The 21,933-nt window shown below is 35.0% G+C and overlaps 1 protein-coding gene across 2 annotated transcripts in view; it reads left to right on the top strand.

Annotated features, from left to right (window-relative positions):
• The window catches only part of LOC138323269 (tachykinin-like peptides receptor 99D), a 60,866-nt gene extending 40,197 nt beyond the window's left edge, over positions 1-20,669 (top strand). For both annotated transcript variants that reach the window (XM_069267736.1, XM_069267737.1), the window contains 3 exons: positions 8,701-8,801; positions 14,926-15,016; positions 20,187-20,669. In XM_069267736.1, coding sequence (XP_069123837.1) covers positions 8,701-8,801; positions 14,926-15,016; positions 20,187-20,414 — 420 coding nt within the window. In that variant the 3' untranslated portion in view covers positions 20,415-20,669. The remainder of the gene's footprint in view (positions 1-8,700; positions 8,802-14,925; positions 15,017-20,186) is intronic.
• Positions 20,670-21,933: the final 1,264 nt, after the last annotated feature.

Raw genomic sequence — 21,933 nt, forward strand, 5'->3', positions numbered from 1 at the left:
AACACATCGGTTGTCTTATTTAACTGAAATGTTAGCTTCATTACATTAACATTTTAGATATCTAACGACCACCGCTAGCATAAACAAACAAAAATAACAATTCAACCTAACCAGACTTCATCTAGTAATCGTAACTAACCACTGGGATATAGAGTGGAGATATATAGATTTACTAACTTTACCTTCCATGAATAAGAAGATTTCATTACTTGACAATTTCTGATATCAACTTGTTTACCATTCTGGAATCTTCTCGCTAAATGGGGGCGGGGGACTAAATGCCATGTATATTTAATGTGTAAACCTTTATTCCCGAATTTAGACAAACCCTTTTATTGTTAGTAAATTTAATCAAAATTAAAAAAAAACCAAAATGATGAAAAATATTTGCCGGTGTCACTATTGTATATCAAACCTTTTTATCCTATGCGGTAGGTAATACATAAAGAATACATGTATAGGTTTGTGGGCATATAAGGCAAGGTAAGTAAGCATATGTGACTTGACTCAATATCACATTGTCAAATAATCTGGTTTATATATATATTCCCCAGAGTGTGTGATAAACTAAATAAAAGACTACTATAATGACTATAGCATCCCGGTAATGTATATGTTCATACTCCTGTAATGAGTAAACATCTGCACAACACAAAATACAGGTTCAAAACAACGCTTTAATGAGTGGCAGCCATTCCATTATACAATTTGTACTTGTGAGTGGTTAAGATGTACCGACATATTACCACATGCCCTCCACCTCTGGGTCGCGAGTTCGAATCCCATGTGGGGCAGTTGCCAGGTACTGACCTCTGGTCGGTGGTTTTTCTCCGGGTACTCCGGCTTACCTCCACCAACAAACCTGGCACGTCCTTAAATGACCCTGGCTGTTAATAGGACGTTAAACTAATCAAACCAAACCAAACCTTGTCCATTACCAAGTCAGATTTAAATATCAGAATCTGAGGATCGATTCACACCAATCGTGATATCAGAACTTCCAACAGTTACTGTGGAGAGTCAGGATTCACGTAATTGGCAAATCAGAAATACATTTGAAAAGTAACATGATCTTTACATTAAAAATAGAGATTTTAATTAAATATCATTCTAATTAGAACACGATTAATGATCGATGATGATTTAATGAGCATTCACATATCGATTGATACTGTCACATGCATAATGGTTTTTTTCCGCGCTGCTAAAGTTACTAATGACAGCGATTTTGCTGATATCTTTGGAGATATCTAAAACGACAAAGGTAGGGTATGATTTCTGTCAGTAATGAGTCTTACTACATGTGAACACTCCAATATCATCTGACAGCTGTGGTGGTAGAACGTTAATAAGTCACGGATACTGACAGTGATTTACCCGAATATTTTTGTCACGTGAACTCGTGCATTTCATGACTGGTATTTTACAACAGAGACAACAGTTTAACACAGACGATGTAATATTTTTCTCATATTGTTAGAATTTGTCTTTATTTTTGAAGAAATAGCAATGTAATTGTATAAGTGTCGACTAGTTCCCTCCCTTAGTTCCTTACTTGCCACCAGGCTGCGCTCCACTCACTCTGTTTAACTTCCGAAATGGAAGGTAACTGAGGCATCTGATGATTGTATATAAATTTCATTTTTAAACTTTCAAATCAGACAATGACGAGATTCGACCAATCAGGAGCTTCAGTTAGGGACTCCCTATGTATGACCGATCGGGGAGCTTCCAATGAAGACCATCTTTTTTCTTTTTCTTTTTAAACAGATTTTTCTTCGCGTTTTTATCATTATTCCAGTAATAGAAAGAAATAGTACATGCTCCGAAAGCTCCGGCGGAATCAAGAGATAGTGTACAGTAAGAAAATGTACTTATCATCCATATATTGTATTCATTATATGCTGATTTCATTAAAGCTGGAACGTAGAGGTATAGGAACATTGGTAACCTAAATATGTGCCCCCATATAGGTAGAACATTGGAGTGATTCCAAACAATCATCGATACACCACATTTAGCACATTCACTCTCAATAACTCAAAATACAACTGTAATGATTTGAAATACACATTGTACTTATATCAATGTGCCTGTCATTTGGATAAATAAGTGTCATTTAATTTAAACCCTAGGCGTAGGCGATTATCTCCTTGCTAGAGGCACTGCCATATCTAACATTACCTCAACCAACCTTTCCATCATTTGAGATAAAGTAAACTACGTTCTAACAGTTTAAAATTCCTATTGCACTTCTTGTTGTGTCTGACGTACATAACAGAACGGATTTAATTCTCAAAGAAGAGTTGTAAAGTACGAACGTTTTTTGCTGAATGTCACACTTTGTCTTTAGTAGTCATGTCTTCAGGAACTGTGTTTCCTGTTTCGCATCGTTATACCACAAGGGGTCCACGATAAAGATGGTTTGTATGTAAAATCTGTTGGCTCAGAGAAAATGGCTTCTGTCAATCTCAGGTGTATCGAACTCATTTACACAATGTCTGCAACTGTCGGAGGACTGTCAAAAGTGATATCTACACAGCCATAGGGCAGAAGTCCGCAGACAGACCCCATGTTTGTTTGTGAACGTACATCTAAGGATGGTCGCCACTCCACACTCAAAAATACAGTATATAATCATCCAGAGGGTAGCAATTCTTTGTATGAACATTTTTCATTGTCATTCGTCAATTTTGGCAATAGCGCATTTTGTGTTACGTCTTTCCTAAATATTCATGGACGTATTAATCGTTCTTGTATTGGGATGATATACTATATTTACTTAGGACACTGTTGAAGTGTATTGATGAATCTTATTAACAATTTGGACGATTTATAGCGATGAACAATTCAGAATAACTGAATCCTCAGAAATTTCTAGTTGGCATTGATAGTTAAGGCTAATAAATTCGATATATAGTTTTTATCTGTAAACAAAAAATTCAGTTCTATCTGAAAATGTGTTCATTGCAAATCACAAAGGATAGGGAAAAATCACAAACGATATAACTGATATAAATATAACAATTATAATCTCCACCACGTGAATCTCAGTACATGTTTTCCCTTCAATATATTTGCCCGAGGATGAAATCCGTTTTCCTATGTGTATATATATGTATAAAGTCTGATGTCACTTGCAACTTCTCTAACTTTTGATTTTCTGGATGTTCATACATATACTCCAAATAATATATAAACTAATACAGTATAGTTGTATATTTTGTTCAAATAATGAATACCATCATAGTGTAACGAGATTGATTCCTTTCCCAAGTGGCACGTGTATTGGGTTATATATGTAGCGACAAACCTCATTACCGCCTCATTTCCAGTGGGAGAAACCATATATGGTATGGATCAGGCTTCTCGTGAAATGACACGTTGTATTGAATTAGTCCTATGTGACACAAATTGGACCGAGCGGCCCTTATATCACAGAAAGGGAACTTCCTAATCACGTGGCTATATATGTTGTGTGGGAGATGAACTAGCTATTTGGTTTAGGTTTTGTCTATAAATAAGACAAACTGATTCACATTCCATTCGGCTTGTAGTATGTTTTGTTTCCAAGTTCCACGAAGTCAAATTCACTTTGTATAACACAATTACCAGGTTATGTTATCGAAATATGATAAATCCGAATTTCTTTGATTTCTTATAAAGTTTAGACATTTACAGTATTTTTATTTGTATTTCCGCTCTTATAAAACGTGGTGACCCCAATATCATTGACTAGTTCCGGGAGGGCACGCAATAGTGTTATGTCTCTTAAACACCCGACGATATCTGTGAGGAAGACAGATGTATAGTGGGATCCTAACATCACGAGATTCAGATGGCAACACGATTGTATGATGGCAATTTAAGTATTCTATTGTTTACAGATGCGTTTAATGGAGGATGAATACCAACTGGCCAACGACACATTCAATGAAGCCTAGTTGCTGTTAATTCTTGAATAATTGCCAATCTAATGTATTTTCAAGCTTATTTGGTAGCATAAAGAACATATCAAGACATTTACCACGTACAAAACATGCGTTACCATCAAAGAAGGAGCATTTAATCCAACAACCATCTTTAGTGATCATGGACACGTCACAATTAAAACGACGTAACAACGCAAACAATGACTAACATCTGTATGGTGGACCATGGTGGACTATGGTGTCCTATCTAGACGGATAGGATGGGAGTATGGTGACCCCGTTAATAGATAACAAGTGATAGAATAACGACACTGACGACTTTAAGGCCAAAATAATTTATTGTGACCTGAATATGGCTGTGTATTTTGAGAAGGACGAGTGAGATGTTATATTCACTTTTACAGAGATAAACAATTATTTGTATTATACAAGCTTTTATCTACTCCATAGATATTCAAAAGAGCACCAAACACTAAAATCTAGACAAACACTGTCAGTTACAGATGCATACACACCTAGTCTTGGAATGTACATATAATGTAGATTGGGTGTGAGATCATTGATGGGATTAGTCCAGTTTTATATGGAGTGATGCAGAACAGCCTGACACGACAGGCTACTGCCCAGGATTCCCGGAATGCATTGATGTCCAGATCTAAAACAAGACTTGGGGTTGACCTTTCCCTGTGATCTGGACCCTTTCCAGAACGAATCGGCCATAACTTGACAATCTCCAGAACGGACACATTATTCCTATCGCCCATATCGATCTGTTCCTGTCGGTTCTGACGGAAACACAGCAGGATTTCCGATGATGAATGTTCTGTTTCTTCTTTCCCTTTTTATCTCCACAGGTAATTTTCTGGATTATCGTTAAGATGCATTTTATAATGAATTTATTTTGCATTATAATTGACGATAGTCATTGATCTTTCACTGATGCCCTAACAATACAAGATTAGAAACGCCCTAATCCCTTTTAATGTCATTTGTGTTGACATATTTTAACAGGAAACATTCACATTTTCGCTAAACCTTAGAAAACAACCATTAAATGCGATATTTTGTCTCACATTGATTCCATCTTGATTAATGCTGGAAGAAAAATCAGAAACGAGAATTCTGGCGAGATAACTCAGCAGGAAAAGGCCTTCGTCTGTGTGAATACAAAACAACTGCGTGTCGAGCTGATTTTGGAATGTGTCTGTGTAACGACAAGTTCGTGAACATTATGGTATTGCGTGTGAATTTGTCAGTGTGGTCAGAATTAGAAAAGACAGCCGTGAAGAAGAGAAGAAGGGCTTTTAATCAAACTATGATGAAATATCTAATATCATTAATTTAGAAAAGAAGAATAATTCTACAATGGATTTGGGTAGATTGCTATGATACAGCAGTCTGTGTTACTAGTAGGTTCAATAATAAAGAACATCACACTGAACTTATTGTTTCCGTCGCTACCATGCTGAATCGAGGGATGCTGATTTATATTATGCCATCGTCAATGACAATAACAACTGTCACAAACAGTTACCTGGTATGGACTCTAGATCAGAGGATTTTCTCTGATTACATTGTGTACAATAGTTTTCACTGGTGAATTATAAAGTTATGAATTTCCTCGTTTTGGGTTAGTTTTCACCAACAGCAGAGTTCAGTGAGTCACAATTATATTCAGTGTGTCAGGTTACATTCAGTGTGGTCAGTTTATGTTAAGAATTGTAAACGAAAACTCAGTATGTTACATTATATTCTTTATTTTTTTTTTTTTACTTTATTAATTAGGTGTCTTACATTCTAACCACAGGTGGTCACTTTGCTATATCTTGGCAAGTACTAGTACCAATTTGAACTTAAAATTAGCCTAAACTGTTGTCGACTATTCATTGTAAATTGAACTTGAATGCACCCAGGTAAATGTAAAAGAATATATATGTAATAAACTTGACTGTAAAGTACGACCGTTCCTGGCCTGATAAGCTGAGATATCAATGTCATATTGACGTTACGGTATAAACATCCGGTAATGGTGATTGGGCAGATGTAGAAGTACATCAAAACCCAATAATAAATAGATCGTACTGACCCCAGACACAGTTGATGAGGATCCAACTTCTGCATCAGACACAACCAATCAGAGGATGACCTTTATGTTAAACCCAACCAATCCCGACTGATATCTTTATCAGACGCAGCCAATCAGTGCCTGAGTTTATTTTAACGACGAGACATCTGCTACGAAAATCATTTACCAAATATTAATAGTTCGGTTTAATCAGAATGTGGATAATATAGTACCGTTTCTGGTAGTATATGTGATATGGAACTATATTGATCAAGAATCAATCTGAATATGGAGGTTATAGAGGAAAGCGTACTGACACATATCTGTAGACATATTTCAATAAGATATGTATTTCTGAAGTTCACCTATTTTGGTAATCAAATATTCTGCGTCATTATAAACATGCGAAATCGAACATTAATATAATAATTAACATCATTAAGTTTGTGATTAGAATACCTTTCTCGACAATACACCTCTGGACACTTAGGAGTAGTTTGTTGCCAGTCACTGACAGTTGACCGTTTCCTGCAATACTGTTTAAAACCCATTTCACCATAGAAAATACTTCTAGATGAGCGTTTGAAACACATGAACGAGCACCGCCTTGAATTTAAGGCAAACTGCTTTACATTCTTTCATTAATTAAAATCAGACATGCGTAATTTATCTTATATTATATAGTCTTGTAAAAAGTAATGTTTGAACGTCTAGTGCAATTAAATGAGACTAGATATCATGTACGTGCTTACTTAATGTTTATTGTATTCAATATTTTGTCAGTTGATGACGATTGATTGTGAAAAATGCTTCAAAAAGACATTCAAATAATCCTTTAAACATGATTCCGAGATATACAGCACCTAACAAAATAATGTACCAGCCATGGTATCCTTTATAAAGATATATGAAAACATATATATATAATTCCATATATAATTCGGTAAGATATTGGATTTGTCATTAATGTTCAAAAATATGACAAGTTTGCTGAATCTCAAGCTTTTGAGATGTCGCTTTTAAGAAGCATAGCAGTGTACGATGACCTTAATACTGGCCAGTGGTCGTTTGTCTTCATCACTGTAAAGTGGGTATCCATCAGGACGGGGCTCGCCCCTCAAGGCTGTAATGAGTGGACAATTGTGGTGAGAGAGACTGCTGATTACAAAGAGAGCCATCATTTTACCATTATTGGAGGCTGTAGCGCAATAGATAGTAAAAATGGGGAAGCAATAATTCAATTAGAGCGGAGATATACGGAATCAGATCAAGGCAGAGGACTGGTCGGACGCGGCTGATTAAATCATAGGCATCCTTCTATGAGGTCACAACTATTTTGTTAATGGCACAATTGATAGGCAGCAATATAACAAGACATTCTTATTATTATCAAGGTCTGGTTAGCTTTCCTATAAGCTTCAACGTATTGACGAAAATACATGAATTATTATATTTATTATTAACTTTTTAACTGATAAATTGACTGTCCGTTCATGGACCTAGATAAATGTAAAAATGCACCAGTACTAGGAATGATATTGTATGTCACGGTGGGTCAATAGAACAGTGTTATCGTATTTAATTGTACATGAAATAAACACGTCACAAGCAAATATAGTACAGAACAACATGACGATACGATACAAAACAATGCATAACAGAATATCTTATAATCTTAAATCCCAAGAAACAAAAGCAAAATATGTCGATGCCATTTACATACCTACGGAAATGTTTATGTTTAAGATAGTTATGTTGTTATGACGAGGTAATCATCACCTAATTACGAGAAAAACTTTCCATTGTTTATTGATACTATTCTGTTTTTGCACATACCACATTGCTGCTATCTACGGCCTACCCATCCTACATCAAACAGGAAATAGGTCGCCGTGTGTTCGTTTATAATCCCAGCAGCTTTATTTGTCTCCGACTACGACAGCTTATTTATGGATCAATAAAGATTGTTATCCCCTTGATCTCACAACCACGGTGTTTACATGTCCCGGTTTATTTAGCGTCGTCAAGGACTTGTCCCTGTTTCTACGACTTCTGGTGATAACTGACATTAACTTCATAGCTTAAGTGTTCCTTCAGACCGAGGAAGATGAAGCTTGTCAAAATTTGATTGAAATGGAATCATCACCTTCTCTCATAAACAATTTGGTCCTGTTGCTTCATATTTGTGATTTACTTAGAAAAACATATTTTTGTATATGAATTTATATCCTTTAACGTAATCAACGAAGCCGAAGATGCTTATTATTCCTAAAAGTGATTTGATCCTTAAATTGAATTAATGACACATTAAAATATGTGAAAACGTCAGGATGAAATTATTCTCCAGTAGATTTTTATCATATGTTCCTTTTTTACATGTCGAAGAAGAATATTTTTTATGTTCTGATTGCGTACATAGTAAAACCATCTTATTGTTATCATGATCTTTGTCATTTCATAGTTGGCAAATTTGATACTTTAGTCAATTGATCTAGACAAAATCTCTAACCCTTACTCTCTTACTTTTTGTTATTTCCACAGGTAGTGAATATGACATATTATGTTTGAAGACAATTGACTTAAACAAATCTCTTACCTGTATCACTCTCTGGTGTTTTACAGGTAAATGAAATGATTTCGTATGTTCTAATACAATTGACTTAAACAAATGTCTTACCTGTATCATTCTCTGGTGTTTTACAGGTGGTGAAGATGCTGATTATCGTCGTCTGTCTATTCGTGCTGTGCTGGATGCCACTACAGGTGTATCAAGTCTTGTCTGAACTTTACGTGGAAGTTAACAAGTAAGAATATTTATAAAAACAATTAAATTTACGGTTAGATGTCATTTTAGCCTCAATCTGGGGCTAACCTCAACTAATTGCAATTAAATGAATTTCTTTTGATAAGTCGGTGATGATGTTTCGTACAACGTTCTGACACCACATCAAATGCCCAAAAGTAAAATCATTTATTGAAGTAAACCAACTTTTATAGCATTGGCCGAACGTATCAGGGTATCATTATGATTTATGTTTATTCACGTGCTCTCGAAAAAATGTAATATTAGTTTGTGTTCTTGTCCCATTTTGATTTAAAGGGAATATTCTCAACAACATGGTTACATAAAAACACACATCGCCTACTTTGCGGTGTTCATGATTCTGATTTATCTGAATTTCATGCAGAGTATATTTTTAACTTATTCATGACTAATTTTTGGATTAACAAATATCATTTGATACCATACTGAATTTTCAAAGTCAATAGATATAATCTATCAGCTTGTGTGGTAAGATTTGTTTGAACTAAGATACAGTGATCTTAATAGGATTTATAATTTTATAATTAATATGATTTATGAGTTATAGTTCGGGTAGTTTTGGCTAAAATTTTCCCCACTTAGTAATATTACTTGGTATTTTGCACCTCAGTTTACTGTCTTTTTATAAAATTCAACAACCTTCTTTTACAACCTGGCGATGAGAAATAAATGATAGAACTATAGCGTGTTATAAGTATTGGGGTTTGGTTAAAGTCCTCATTCAAGGTTCAAGAATGTTTATAGTATGGACAATGGAATAGGTTACCGACGGATGACAAGCCTCCGTTCCCCGTTTAATACTTGATAACCAACCTACAATTGAAAAGTCTTCTGAACAGGCAAGTGAACTAAATGCGTGAAGGGGGAGTTGAAATACATCACTGAGAAATATATCCGAGAAAACCTCGTGATTTATATCTAAGTCCAACCAGTTCTTATTTCGCTGGCATTTCACTATTGGCGACACAAAGCCATAAATGTGAAATTTCTTCTTGTTCCTTCTTACTCTATGTCCTAAGTACTGATAACCATAGGCTTCATTGTGAGTTTATAGGCACGATTCGGAGTAGTCACCATGTATATATCTTTCGTTTTATTTAACAAAAGCAAAGAATTGTCGCTCTGCAACTGATTTTAATGTCCATCCTTCATCAAGTAACGTTACCGCAGTCAGAACAACACAATCAAGTGATCCCCAAGCCTGTGGCAGTCAGGCAAATATGGCTCCCTAAGGGCTGGTGAAAACTTCCTCAATAAAGCCGAGGATTACTTCATTGTAGATACTCTGAAGACAACAAAGACAACAAAGCTGACAAATGCTATCCGTCGTTCAGTGAAAATATCTAACTACGTTCGACGGTTTGACCTACATGTATTCTGTCCCATTCATGTACACTTCTGTACATATGTTACAATAACGAGTTTCATAAATATTTGTACAAATGTCGTTGTAAAAACAGATGATGGTTTTTATTGTAAAGATTTGCTTTGTTTTTACATAGCCAATGTGAATCTATTGTGTTCGTGCATGTTGTCTTAATTTATTAATCTTGGAACTTTTGTTATTATTTGTATATAGATAGGAAAATAAGGAAAATGAAACATAAGGTAATTTTATTATCATTCAATTATCGTCTTAATCGTTATAAGTGTATTTTCAGTTATAAAAATGTGATATACATGCAGATTTGCATGCAAAAGTGTATTTCCCATCTATGTATAAAATTGCTAACTTTAAATGATATTATACAAATATAGTATTTTGATGAGGTCGATACATGGTTATATCGACCAAAGAAAAAATATTAACCGAGGACGTAGTCCCAGGTCGTAATTTCTGTGGTCGATATGACCATGTATTGACCGAAATCAAAATGTTATAATTGTTTTATTATTTTTCTGGATTTTTTTACATTTTGAAATGAGTGTGAAACTAGACCTAAATAAGCACGCATTGTAAATTCTGCTTCGTGAAGACAGTTAGAATCTTATAATTTTGTAACAAGTTTAGTTTTAAAAACCATATGAAAACAGTATCAATTGATGCACTTCACGCTTTTATTACATGCACCTGGTGCATGCGTGCTTGTAAATTGCATCCATGTACATATACTCCATAATAGCTGTAGCTCCATGTCGGACGCAGTCAATTAAATGTATAGTTTGTTCTCCGTTGAAATAATCCACTTTGACGCCATACATATGTTAAAATATTCAGATCGACATGAATTAAGATATATTCTCTTATGCTTAGTACTCCATTCCGTAAAATAAAAATCGTATAAATACAGTAGGATTAGCCTAGGCCTAATGATGTTACTAGTGTAGGTGGAATTTTTAAGATAAATATCAAACGTATTCACTATTCAATGGCTCCAGATGCTTAATGAATGTTATTCGATTATTTCCTACTCTCCTACCGTGTTTATGTTGAAAATTTAAAAGTTTAAACTGCAGTCATCAGCTGGAAGTCATCATCATCTTTGATAGAAACCGAAACAATCAACGTCGTCTGTCACATTTTGTGGTTACGCTTCAAACTCAGGTCATCAAAGCGTTTGTTTCAAAGCGCCAGGAACACGAAGCGTTTTGGTAACGTAGATGAAAACATTATCTTCAAATAACCGTGCAATATACTTTTTCTATAAACTACTTCCGGAAAAATCGTGCAATCTAGTTTTTTATCGGTGATCACGTGACGTGTTTTTGACCAATGAGAAGTGACAAAAAATCCAGAAAAATAATAAATTACTATATTACTCTCATGACCATTGTTAAATACTTTAATGTGAGGAATATGCAGAATAGTATCCGCAGATTTTAGAAACTCATTAATCTTACAAAATCACCGCCTCTCAGTGTTAAGGAGAGATATTTGGGAGGCAAAGCGAAAAGATGAACTACAGGGAAAACGGTGATGTTTTCTATTTGTTTTACGCTATGCTTGCACGAAACAAAGCAGTTAGAATTAAGGGAGCTTACCACTCTAGGAACATCCTGATACTTCTTTATGACACCCACCGTAACAGGCCTATCTGACACATGTATCGGGCCTTGTTTAATGGCACAGGAACATTGCTATGTAATTGGATGAAGTGTTACAACAATGTTCTTGTTAACGGGTAATAGCGGGCTGGCAATGAGCCAGTTATTGTACAAGACTGGGAAATCCGATGGTACTCCCTGCTTAATTTTGTTTTATGCTTCCACACAAATATGGTCTGTAAGATTATCTTGATCACGTTCAACAGAACACTTTAAAGCGTCATCTATATCATATATCGAGATGAAATATCACAGTAAAAACATGTCTTGTATGTGCTTTAATGGACAAAACCTCGGAGGTCATATTTTATGATACGCCGCGCGTTGTGATGGAAGAAGATTAAAACACAAAAGCTAATAAAACGGGTGTTAATAAAAAAAGATCGTGCTGATTAAAATTACAGATTACTAATAACTCATCTGGTATATTCCTTAAAAACCAAATCACTCACGAGGAGCTCATTGTCAGGAAAGTGTCTTTGCTGTATTTGTATATTACATACTTATCTCTCCAGGTGGGTGGCGGTTGATTGTTACGTCATGTTTTATTAGGAAAACGACGTACATGGTGTTTCATAAAATATAAATTAAACTGTTATACCTTCATAAAAATCTTAATTGCAATAATTAAGACATAATCGAAAGCAATCAATACCACCATTTGTTGAAAATTTTTAATTTACCATTAGGATTTCAAAATAAAATATCATGAAGTCATTAATAACATCACTAAAATTTTATGCTCTCAAAGTAATGACTATCGATGCCTACCCCCAAGGGAGATAAGTGGTGATATGTTATAAGCATTGTCGCTGAAATAAAGCTGACAACTTGACTGTTCATTGAATAACTTTATTCAAGAGTAAAAATTATTGGTTTTCACTTGTTTGACTTTGAATGAGTTTTTAAAGTTGTGGATTATGTGCAATAGTTAATGGTAGTATGAATGAATGCCAAAAGGATTCTACTTAAATCTAGGAAACTGTTCCGAAATGATCCTAGTTAAATCTACGAAATCTGTTCCCAAAAGATCCTAGTTAAATCTTCGAAATCTGTTCCCAAAAGATTCTACTTAAATCTCGGAAATCTGTTCCCAAAAGATTCTACTTAAATCTAGGAAATCTGTTCCTAAAGGATTTTAGTTTAATCTTCGAAATCTGTTCCCAATTGATCCTTTTTAAATCTACGAGATCAGTACCCCAAAGATTCTTGTTAAATCTACGAAATCAGTACCCCAAAGATTCTAGTTAAATCTACGAAATCAGTACCCCAAAGATTCTAGTTAAATCTACGAAATATGTACCAAAAGGATTCTGGTTAAATCTACGAAATATGTACCCAAAAGATTGTAATTAAATCTACGAAATCTGCACCCAAAAGATCCTTGTTAAATCTACGAAATATGTTTCCAAAAGATTCTAGTTAAATCTACGAAATCTGTACCCAAAAGATCCTAGTTAAATCTACGAAATCCGTACCCAAAAGATTGTAATTGAATCCACGAATCTGTTCCCAATAGATTGTAATTAAATATACGAAATCTGTACCCAGACGATCCTAGTTAAATCCACGAAATATGTTCCCAAAAGATTCTAGTTAAATCTACGAAATCTTTTCCCTAAAGATCATAGTTAAATGTGCGGGATCTGTTCTCATTTTAACGAATACTTCGAAGCCATGCGGAAATCGTGGAAATCATAACTTCTACTCTATATAACAGTTTTACGTTGTAGATAGTTGAAAGACATTGGCCATATACTGGACATCCATACCTGGTATTAGTTGGAATCATCTAGATAAAAGCGAAAAGTAGTGTACAAGTAAAGCTTCTATATAAATAAACACGGAACCTTAAGGGCTTCTCTTGGAAATTTATTGAAAAGGAGAGCTGCCGTTCCCTTTTCTGTTATTGTATAGAGATGGCGTCATATCTAAAAGTAATTTTCGAAATAAAACCAGAGTAGATGGTATTCACTGATTGCTTTTAGGCCCTATGAAATAGGCGACTATAAAACGAAAGGGTTTCTCTGAATGTTACTACATATTACGTATCTATATATCATGTCACTGGAATTGATTTCAATAATAGCTGTATCAATTTCAAATAAAGATTACATCTCATAGTGTAGATAAAGAATATAATATGTCCTACATTTTGCCGCAAACGAAAATGAATTCGCTGACAAAATCTACAAGAGATGTTACCCCAAATACGAGCAATTACATTTTATGGTATTGTTATGCGGGTCCGTTCTTTGCGGTAACGACTCAGAATTTCTGACGATGTCTGAAAGATGTTTTTCTGAGTAATGACCATTGATTGTCCCGAGCACAACGTGGTTTCTCCCTAGTGAATTGATGGCCCGCTTTTTTCACCCTTAATCACGTCTCTCTTGGACACAACTTTGTCCATTCAATGCGCTTAAGTATGGATTGATTGATGCATTTGCCTGTCCTCTCGAACCATCGCCAGGAGTGTACGGCACATAAAGTACAAGTAGTCCGATTTGCCATTCCATCAGTCAATCATTAATCATCACATGCTATATCAAAAAGTGCAGAGCCTGGTTGAAAAGTGATGTGTAATTCGAAAAGTGTGACGTTCGGTTTCAATATCCATATAAATTATGTTGGTGTGTATTACCCCACCATAAAAACATCAAAAATGTTTTATGGTTTAGGAAATGACAAATTATATACAAGTATGTTATATAGGATGTATGGAAATGTAAATGTGTCAGGCTAACATTTGTGTCTACTTTATTAATGACTATGAAGAGTTGTCGTTCTTAGAAGAATATAAGGAACGACAACTCTAAAAAGTTCTGGGCAAATATAAATATGCAATAATTCAAACTTCCAATGGACAGTGGTAACGAAAGTATAATGAAGTTAATCAAATATAAAAGGGAAGCAAAGTATCTGTGAAAAAGACAGAGTTTATATGTGGCTTTCTTCAAGATGTCCTTCAACTTAGTAAAATCAATTTCAAATGATAATTTTGGGACGATGAATTTTCCCCCCGTTTTCGATAATATTCTTCTTAACATTTATTTCAGATACAAGTACATCAACATCATATGGTTTTGTTCTAACTGGTTAGCGATGTCTAATTCCTGTTACAACCCGTTCATCTACGGTCTTCTCAATGTAAGTATACACCTGGTCTCTATCCAAAAATGTTAAACTTTCCAAATAAAACTCAAAATATATAAAAACTGATGGTATTTTCTTACTGGAAAATTTTGCATTTCTCGTTAAAGGTAATCATGGCAAATTTTCTTCGAAGTTTAGATCACAAGATCATACCGATGTATCCTACGTAAAATACTAGGTTTGCATATTCTTCATTAGCCTTTTACCTTTTAAATTCAGATTTTATCAAACGTCTGTTAAATAATTTCGAAAACAAGTCTCGGTTTTTTTTGTTTAATTAGATCATAGTTCTGGATTAAAATTGTAAATAATTTCGAGCAAACATCTAGGATTTTAGTTAAACTTCAATAAATCCGAGTTAATATGTCGGCATGCTTGCTGTAATATTCCCTCTGAGAGAACGCTATAGTGTGATACATGGAGTAACGGTACGTTTAATCTCTGTGTGAGAACGTGGCTGTCACTGTTTTAATTTGCCACCACAGACATCAGACTCTAATGTGAACATTTAGACTGAAATTAGTATCATACGTGAACGTTAGGATTATGGGAATGGCCAAACTTCGACGAGAACGGGATTTTAAGATCTAAAATGGAATTCAAATCAATGTGCAAAATTGGATGATCGGAACTGTCTCTTCAATCCCTCAATCCGATCGAAAACGTCATTGTTTTCATTAATTCGCTCTACCGCACTGAAGGATGTTCGCCTGTTTGTAGAAGTAATCACCTTAGAACATGAACTACTGTAAGAAGAACAATTTTGATATTACATTTATACTGTTTGTAGCTTGCAAACTTATCTCTCTGTTTTTATGTTATACGCAGATATTTTTCAAATGTTCCTATATCAATTTCTTAAATGAATATATATATTGTGGCTACAGGATCATGGAAGTATCCTCCATTGAAAAGTTTGATAAGCTAATGATAAATATGAAACGTTTTGTAACGACATGTTTGATTGGATAAGAGTAACACATAACAGTTTTGTGTCTGTTTCTATATAGATTAAAAGATCATGACGGTACTTTCTATGTAATTTAAATAATATATAATGTATATTTTACCTGTGTTACAACTTTACATTTTAAATCAGTTTCGTGGCAGATAAGGGCGAACCTTGATACAATGCCTTTTTTTCTAATAAAAGGCCATCAAACGAAATGGCGCACATAAAAACTGTCAAGCAGCCGGCTGCATGAGTGGAGACAACATCATGCAATCATTGCAGTTGTTGCACATGGCCGCTTTTACTGCGAATAACACCGGTTGACGAGGCCATATTTCCCATATACTATTCAGAATCTGTCCATGTGAAAGAAGAAGTAACAGGACAGATTCCACTCTTGCCAAACGTATGGTTGACATGCACAAGTTAACCTTGTTTCACATCTTGTTTAACGCCTGTGTGACGGTATGTCTTCCAACAAGATGCCTAAGAAAATTGATAGCAGGCACGGCCGTTTTCAATCGTGTTTGGCCTTCAAATTCTGACATGTCCGTTTATGAAATATTGACCGTTAGTATCGGTAATTGAATACGTCCGTCATTCCCGGCCGCCGGCTCGAAACCCCTTCCCTGACCACTATTCAGGAGGACCAAGTCATTCAATTCAAGATATTGGTGCGAAAGCAATGATTGCAGACGCCATTCAAACTGTGAACAGTAAACTCCCGAAAATAGTCAGAACGAACATCTCCGTCTGGTGTCAATACGATAGCGACCTTCTACAGAAGACAATTTCCAAAGTAAAAGATAAGTATGGTGTAATAAACAATTATACAATTGTTAGAGAAAGGCCGTTAACACAACATCCGCTTGTGTTACATTTTGGTTGTTTTTTTACCCTTCCTTCTTGTGCCATTTCCCAGTTTTAACTATGACAATTATGTGAACAGGCTCACACGTTCCAATACAATTTACTTACCCTATTTGTGCGATACCCGACCTAATTAAAAAGTTCAGTTGTAATTTTCGCCGATTTTAACGACAGAAATAGACTTAATATAAAAGAAGGGACGGGCAACGAGAATCGAATGAATATTTCAATGACTTAAGAGACTAAGGATAGTATTTTTTCCAACGATTTATTTCTTTTTAGGCTAAGAAAAGTAGCAAGCATTTTTTCGGATTTCGACATGGTTTAAATATGCACTTGTTCATTACCATATGAAAATGTTTTGTTTCGGACTTTGTATTATCATAAGAAAGTATATAATAATAAACGACAAATTTATGCCATAAATTTAGATTCTGCAGGCTATAATAGGAGGTTCCAAGGTTGCTATTGAAGAGATCGCTATCAGTAAGAATGCAATTATTTGGATGATAGATCAAGTTTATTTATGTCACGGTTCCATGAATATCAAATGTACAGAATGCATTAGCTTAATTTCCAAGGCAAGAAGGATCACTATCCAGACATATGAAACCGTAGATTGCTCACAATGTCAGATGTATCAAAACCATGTCACACAAAATATATGTACTGTACAACTACTGAATATATTTGACCAAAAAAAAAAACATTTGAGTGTCAAACTGTAACAGCTGGAAAAATATGTTAACATTTAGTAAAGTACAATTTTCGAGTTCATCCACTTATTGGGCTTGGTTCTTTAAGGTTGTATGTCTATTATTTCGCTTTTTTGTCACAGTGAAAACTGTTTAAGAATTATACCTATTTTCCCCGTCTGTCTGAGATATAAACTTTCCAATTTTACCACTTTTTATAAAGTTTCAGCACTGGAAGTATTTTTAATTATGAAAGTAAAAAATCTTTTAACGCGTACACGTGAAAAATAGGCTCGAAAGAAGCCGAATAATTCCGAACACTTTCGAACATCGTCGAGACAATCTCGAAGTTACACGAGAGTTGTGCAACCAAGAGAAAATCCCAACAATATTTCATAAACAAAGCACTGGAAGTATTTTTAATTATGAAAGTAAAAAATCTTTTAACGCGTACACGTGAAAAATAGGCTCGAAAAAAGCCGAATAATTCCGAACACTTTCGAACATCGTCGAGACAATCTCGAAGTTACACGAGAGTTGTGCAACCAAGAGAAAATCCCAACAATATTTCATAAACAAAGCATGTGGTCGACCTCAGCAGACTGGATCAGCAATGAAAATAATGCTCGCACATTACAATTTTTGATACATACAATATTGTACGGCAGTGTGTAAATTGGATGTTTCAAATACTCTAACTGTGGACATATACCAGCATGAAACGTAAACTAACACACGTGCGCTTTCGCTAGTTACCTGGCCCACGACGTGCAGGTCGTGTCGAACGTCAGTCACGTGATACGATTCGGAATCCAACAAAACTCGAAGTCACTGAACATGGCGGTGATTGAAGGCGCTTTATTCAAAACCAGGAATATATTGTCCTTAGATTTCGGCTCTCTTATAGGCCGACATATGCTTTTGGGGAGCTAAATCATCAAGTTGCATATCAATGTTTAAATATCAAATGTTTAAGTGACATATCGTTACAGTGAAATTAGCATGCAACATAACTTTAGAGTTCACTGGTTGATTGTTTGTCAATGTCTACTGTTGTGACAATAAAACAAATAGCGAAAAGGAAATGGGTACGCTGTTCAAGAAAGCACGTCACTTACTAGGTGACAAATAGGTACAGTGCTATTGCAACCGCATATATATATAAAGTGTATCAGATTTGTTCTTGTGAGTGAAACAGTTGGCACTTCTTAGGGAAAGTAGAGACAGCAAGGTATGAGGTTCTATAGTGTACATACAGGTTTTGAGGCAAAAAGCAAGCATGCTGGGATATACTAGTTTATCTATGTGTCTGCTTGTCTACATTGTGCGTTACGTCTTCATTAATGGCAAAATGGCAATAATTCACCAGGAAAGAAATGTCTTAGAACATTACCGATTAACACGTGCTATGATGTATATTCCCCTCTGAGACAAACAACAGCTCCCATTGATTAAACGCTGCTGAAATTGACAGCTTGTGAAAGTACGAAACGGCGGAATGGAAAATGTGTCACGCTCAAAAGCAATCGTAGAATGGATTTGTTTGACCTAGACAAGCGAGTGTAGTAAAGCGTACTGCGGGGTGATGAATCAATTTCATTGTCTTACCAAGATTGATTCAGTTTGAATTCATTTGTAATTTATTAGGTAATACGAAAATTGTCAATAATTTTCTTCGTGTTAACTGAAAATCAATTTCGATAAGTAAATCATTCTCTGGTGCCAATATCTTAATGGCGCACAAAACAGCGACAGCTAGCATACAGTAAAAGAAACCATCCATTGAAAGTGGACCCGGTGACACGAAGCAGAAGTATAGGTTACGGTAGTCGTTTATCTAGTCGTCCAACATGGGTCGTTGTGATCCAGTCGTATACCATGTTTGACATGATACCTCGAATCTTCTGGATCTCGGTGTGTAAGGTGGACATAATATCTTACATTAAACCACTAGCTCACCACTGACCAGCTGTTTTTATTGATTGTTTAATCTTTCTGTTATTCTGCTACTTATCTTCTCCTCTAGATCATGTCATCATACCACTAGCCTCTAACTCTTGATTGTGAAAGCGAGTGGTTAGCGATTCACTCTGAATCCACATTTCAGAGTTGGAAGGATATTGGTAGAATATCGCCTACAAGTCTTCCAACTCTTGGTTATGGAATCTGAGTGAGTCTGACATTTCATCACTAACCTTCCACCTCTGGGCTGAAAATGTTGGATGATGAAGGTGCATGACATTCTACTACCAGACTTTAACCTCTAAAATGCGAATTTCAAATACTTGAATGTCTAGCATTCTACCACTACCTTTCCACATTCGGTGTCGTCTCGGATTATTTATTGTGTTAGATATGTTCAACTACTACAGGTGTCGTTATAAGGTCATGCTCTCAAATTTAATTTGTTCTTACAAGGAAGGCCATAGATTAAAAAGGACAACGTTTAAGTGTTAGTTTATTTGATTTTGTCTTAAACATTATTGCACGTATAAACCCCTAGATCACGTCAGCTATCCATAAATCTATAACAATGTAAGTTGTGTAGAAGTGTTCTAATATTTGCTCATGCCATTACGTAAAATCATATGCATCTTTCTCTTTGTAATGCTACAGAACAATGACATAATATGTTTTCTGTTGACAGGAGAAGTTCAAGAGAGAATTCCGTCTGTTGTTTCGCGTGTGCGCATGTCGCCGTTCCGAAAAGGAAAATGAACTAGGAGAGTATTCCGACGACAGCGCAATTAATCGGGGAAGTACTGTGATGCTGAATGGCCGAGAGACTCTGCAACTTAATGGCAAAATGCATAAATCTAGGAGAACGACTAGGCCTACACATACAAACGAGACTGAACAGAGCATGTTATGTTGAACAGGTTCACGAGGACATAGATTGAACGCTTAATGTGTCTGTAATAGTAACATTCGTAGAAGTAGAACAAATCAAACATTGCATTTGAGCTTGAAAGGCTGAAAAGTAAAATTGTAGCTTTTCTGAATTTTCTTTATTGTATTTTATTTGTTCATTGATTTTTTTCTGTTACATTATTTTTGTTTAGTTTTCGTGTAAAACCGTTGGCTGTACTTGATGTAAAAGTGAGTGACATAAAGTGATCAGCGATCTGTATTAAACATCTAGTGGCACCTCCCACCGACACATACCCAATGTCTGTTTGTCCATTACAGAAAGTGCTAGACACAAGTGTCAAACATTTATGAATACATATATGACGCTGTATTGGAAATGTGTTAAAGGTTTGCCCTATTTGATCTTAATCCTATTTTTTGTGACAACTGTTGAGGAAAACAAAGCATAATAATTATTTTCAAAATATCTCTAAAGCACTGAGCGATTGTATATTTATATCAAATGAACTGTTTGGTTCCGGTATATTACATTTAAGAAAATATCTTAACATTTTCTTCGGGTAAGACAGTGAGGTTTATGTTATAATGTCTGTTACACAACCAGTGAGTATATATGCGTCGGTTTCATGATTAGTGTGATATGTACATCCGACATATATAATGAAGGTGATAGTAAATACATCGTACTAGTCATCTAAACGTCACACATACATATTCAATGGTTTTGTAACAAATATCATTACATGTTGATATATAGATACATACATTAAACATGTACAGGATTTATAATCTTATAATAATCAGTACAAATTTACAGAATTATTCCAATGTGAATCAACTTCAAATGCAAATGGTTTTATTGTCTTTGAGTCAACAACATTTGATGGGAGACTATTCCAAGTATCCATGACTCTCTGTGTAAATGAGTGCTTTCTCACACACAACCGTGAATGTTCTTTATGTCATGTCCAGGGGTAAACGATCCCTTGTTAATCAAACACAATTATACGGCTTCCCTGTATTTCTATAGGAACAAGAACGGCCATATCGAAGAAGGAAGGGATAAAAGGTAAATATATAACGCATTTTATTAAAGGAATAATTTTAATTTTTTGTTGTTTACTGGTGTGTAAACTGAATTTGTTGTACAGATATTTTAAGTGTCGCGCATTAGCGCGTAATGTTGAAATATCTGTACAAAAATGCAGTTTGTACACCAGTAATACACTTGCTACAGACCATTTGATTAAGGGTTCAAATAAAATAAAACTGTTTTTTCAATGTTATACGATTGTTGGAACAGCCGGTCGATTGATGGAATCCCGGAACAACTGGCTTCAATTTGGCGGAAATGTTGTCAAATTCAGAGAGTACACAAAATATAGTTCCACATTAACTTTATCTTTTTTCATCCCATTTAAACAATATTTGTTAAATATTTTATTTTCTGACGTATAATTTAATATTTACATTACATTCATACTTGAATTAAATTGAAGATTAGTCAACACAGATACATTAGT

This window comes from Argopecten irradians, chromosome 5 (genome assembly GCF_041381155.1).
Source record: "Argopecten irradians isolate NY chromosome 5, Ai_NY, whole genome shotgun sequence".
In the NCBI taxonomy this organism is placed as follows: Eukaryota; Metazoa; Mollusca; class Bivalvia; order Pectinida; family Pectinidae; genus Argopecten; species Argopecten irradians.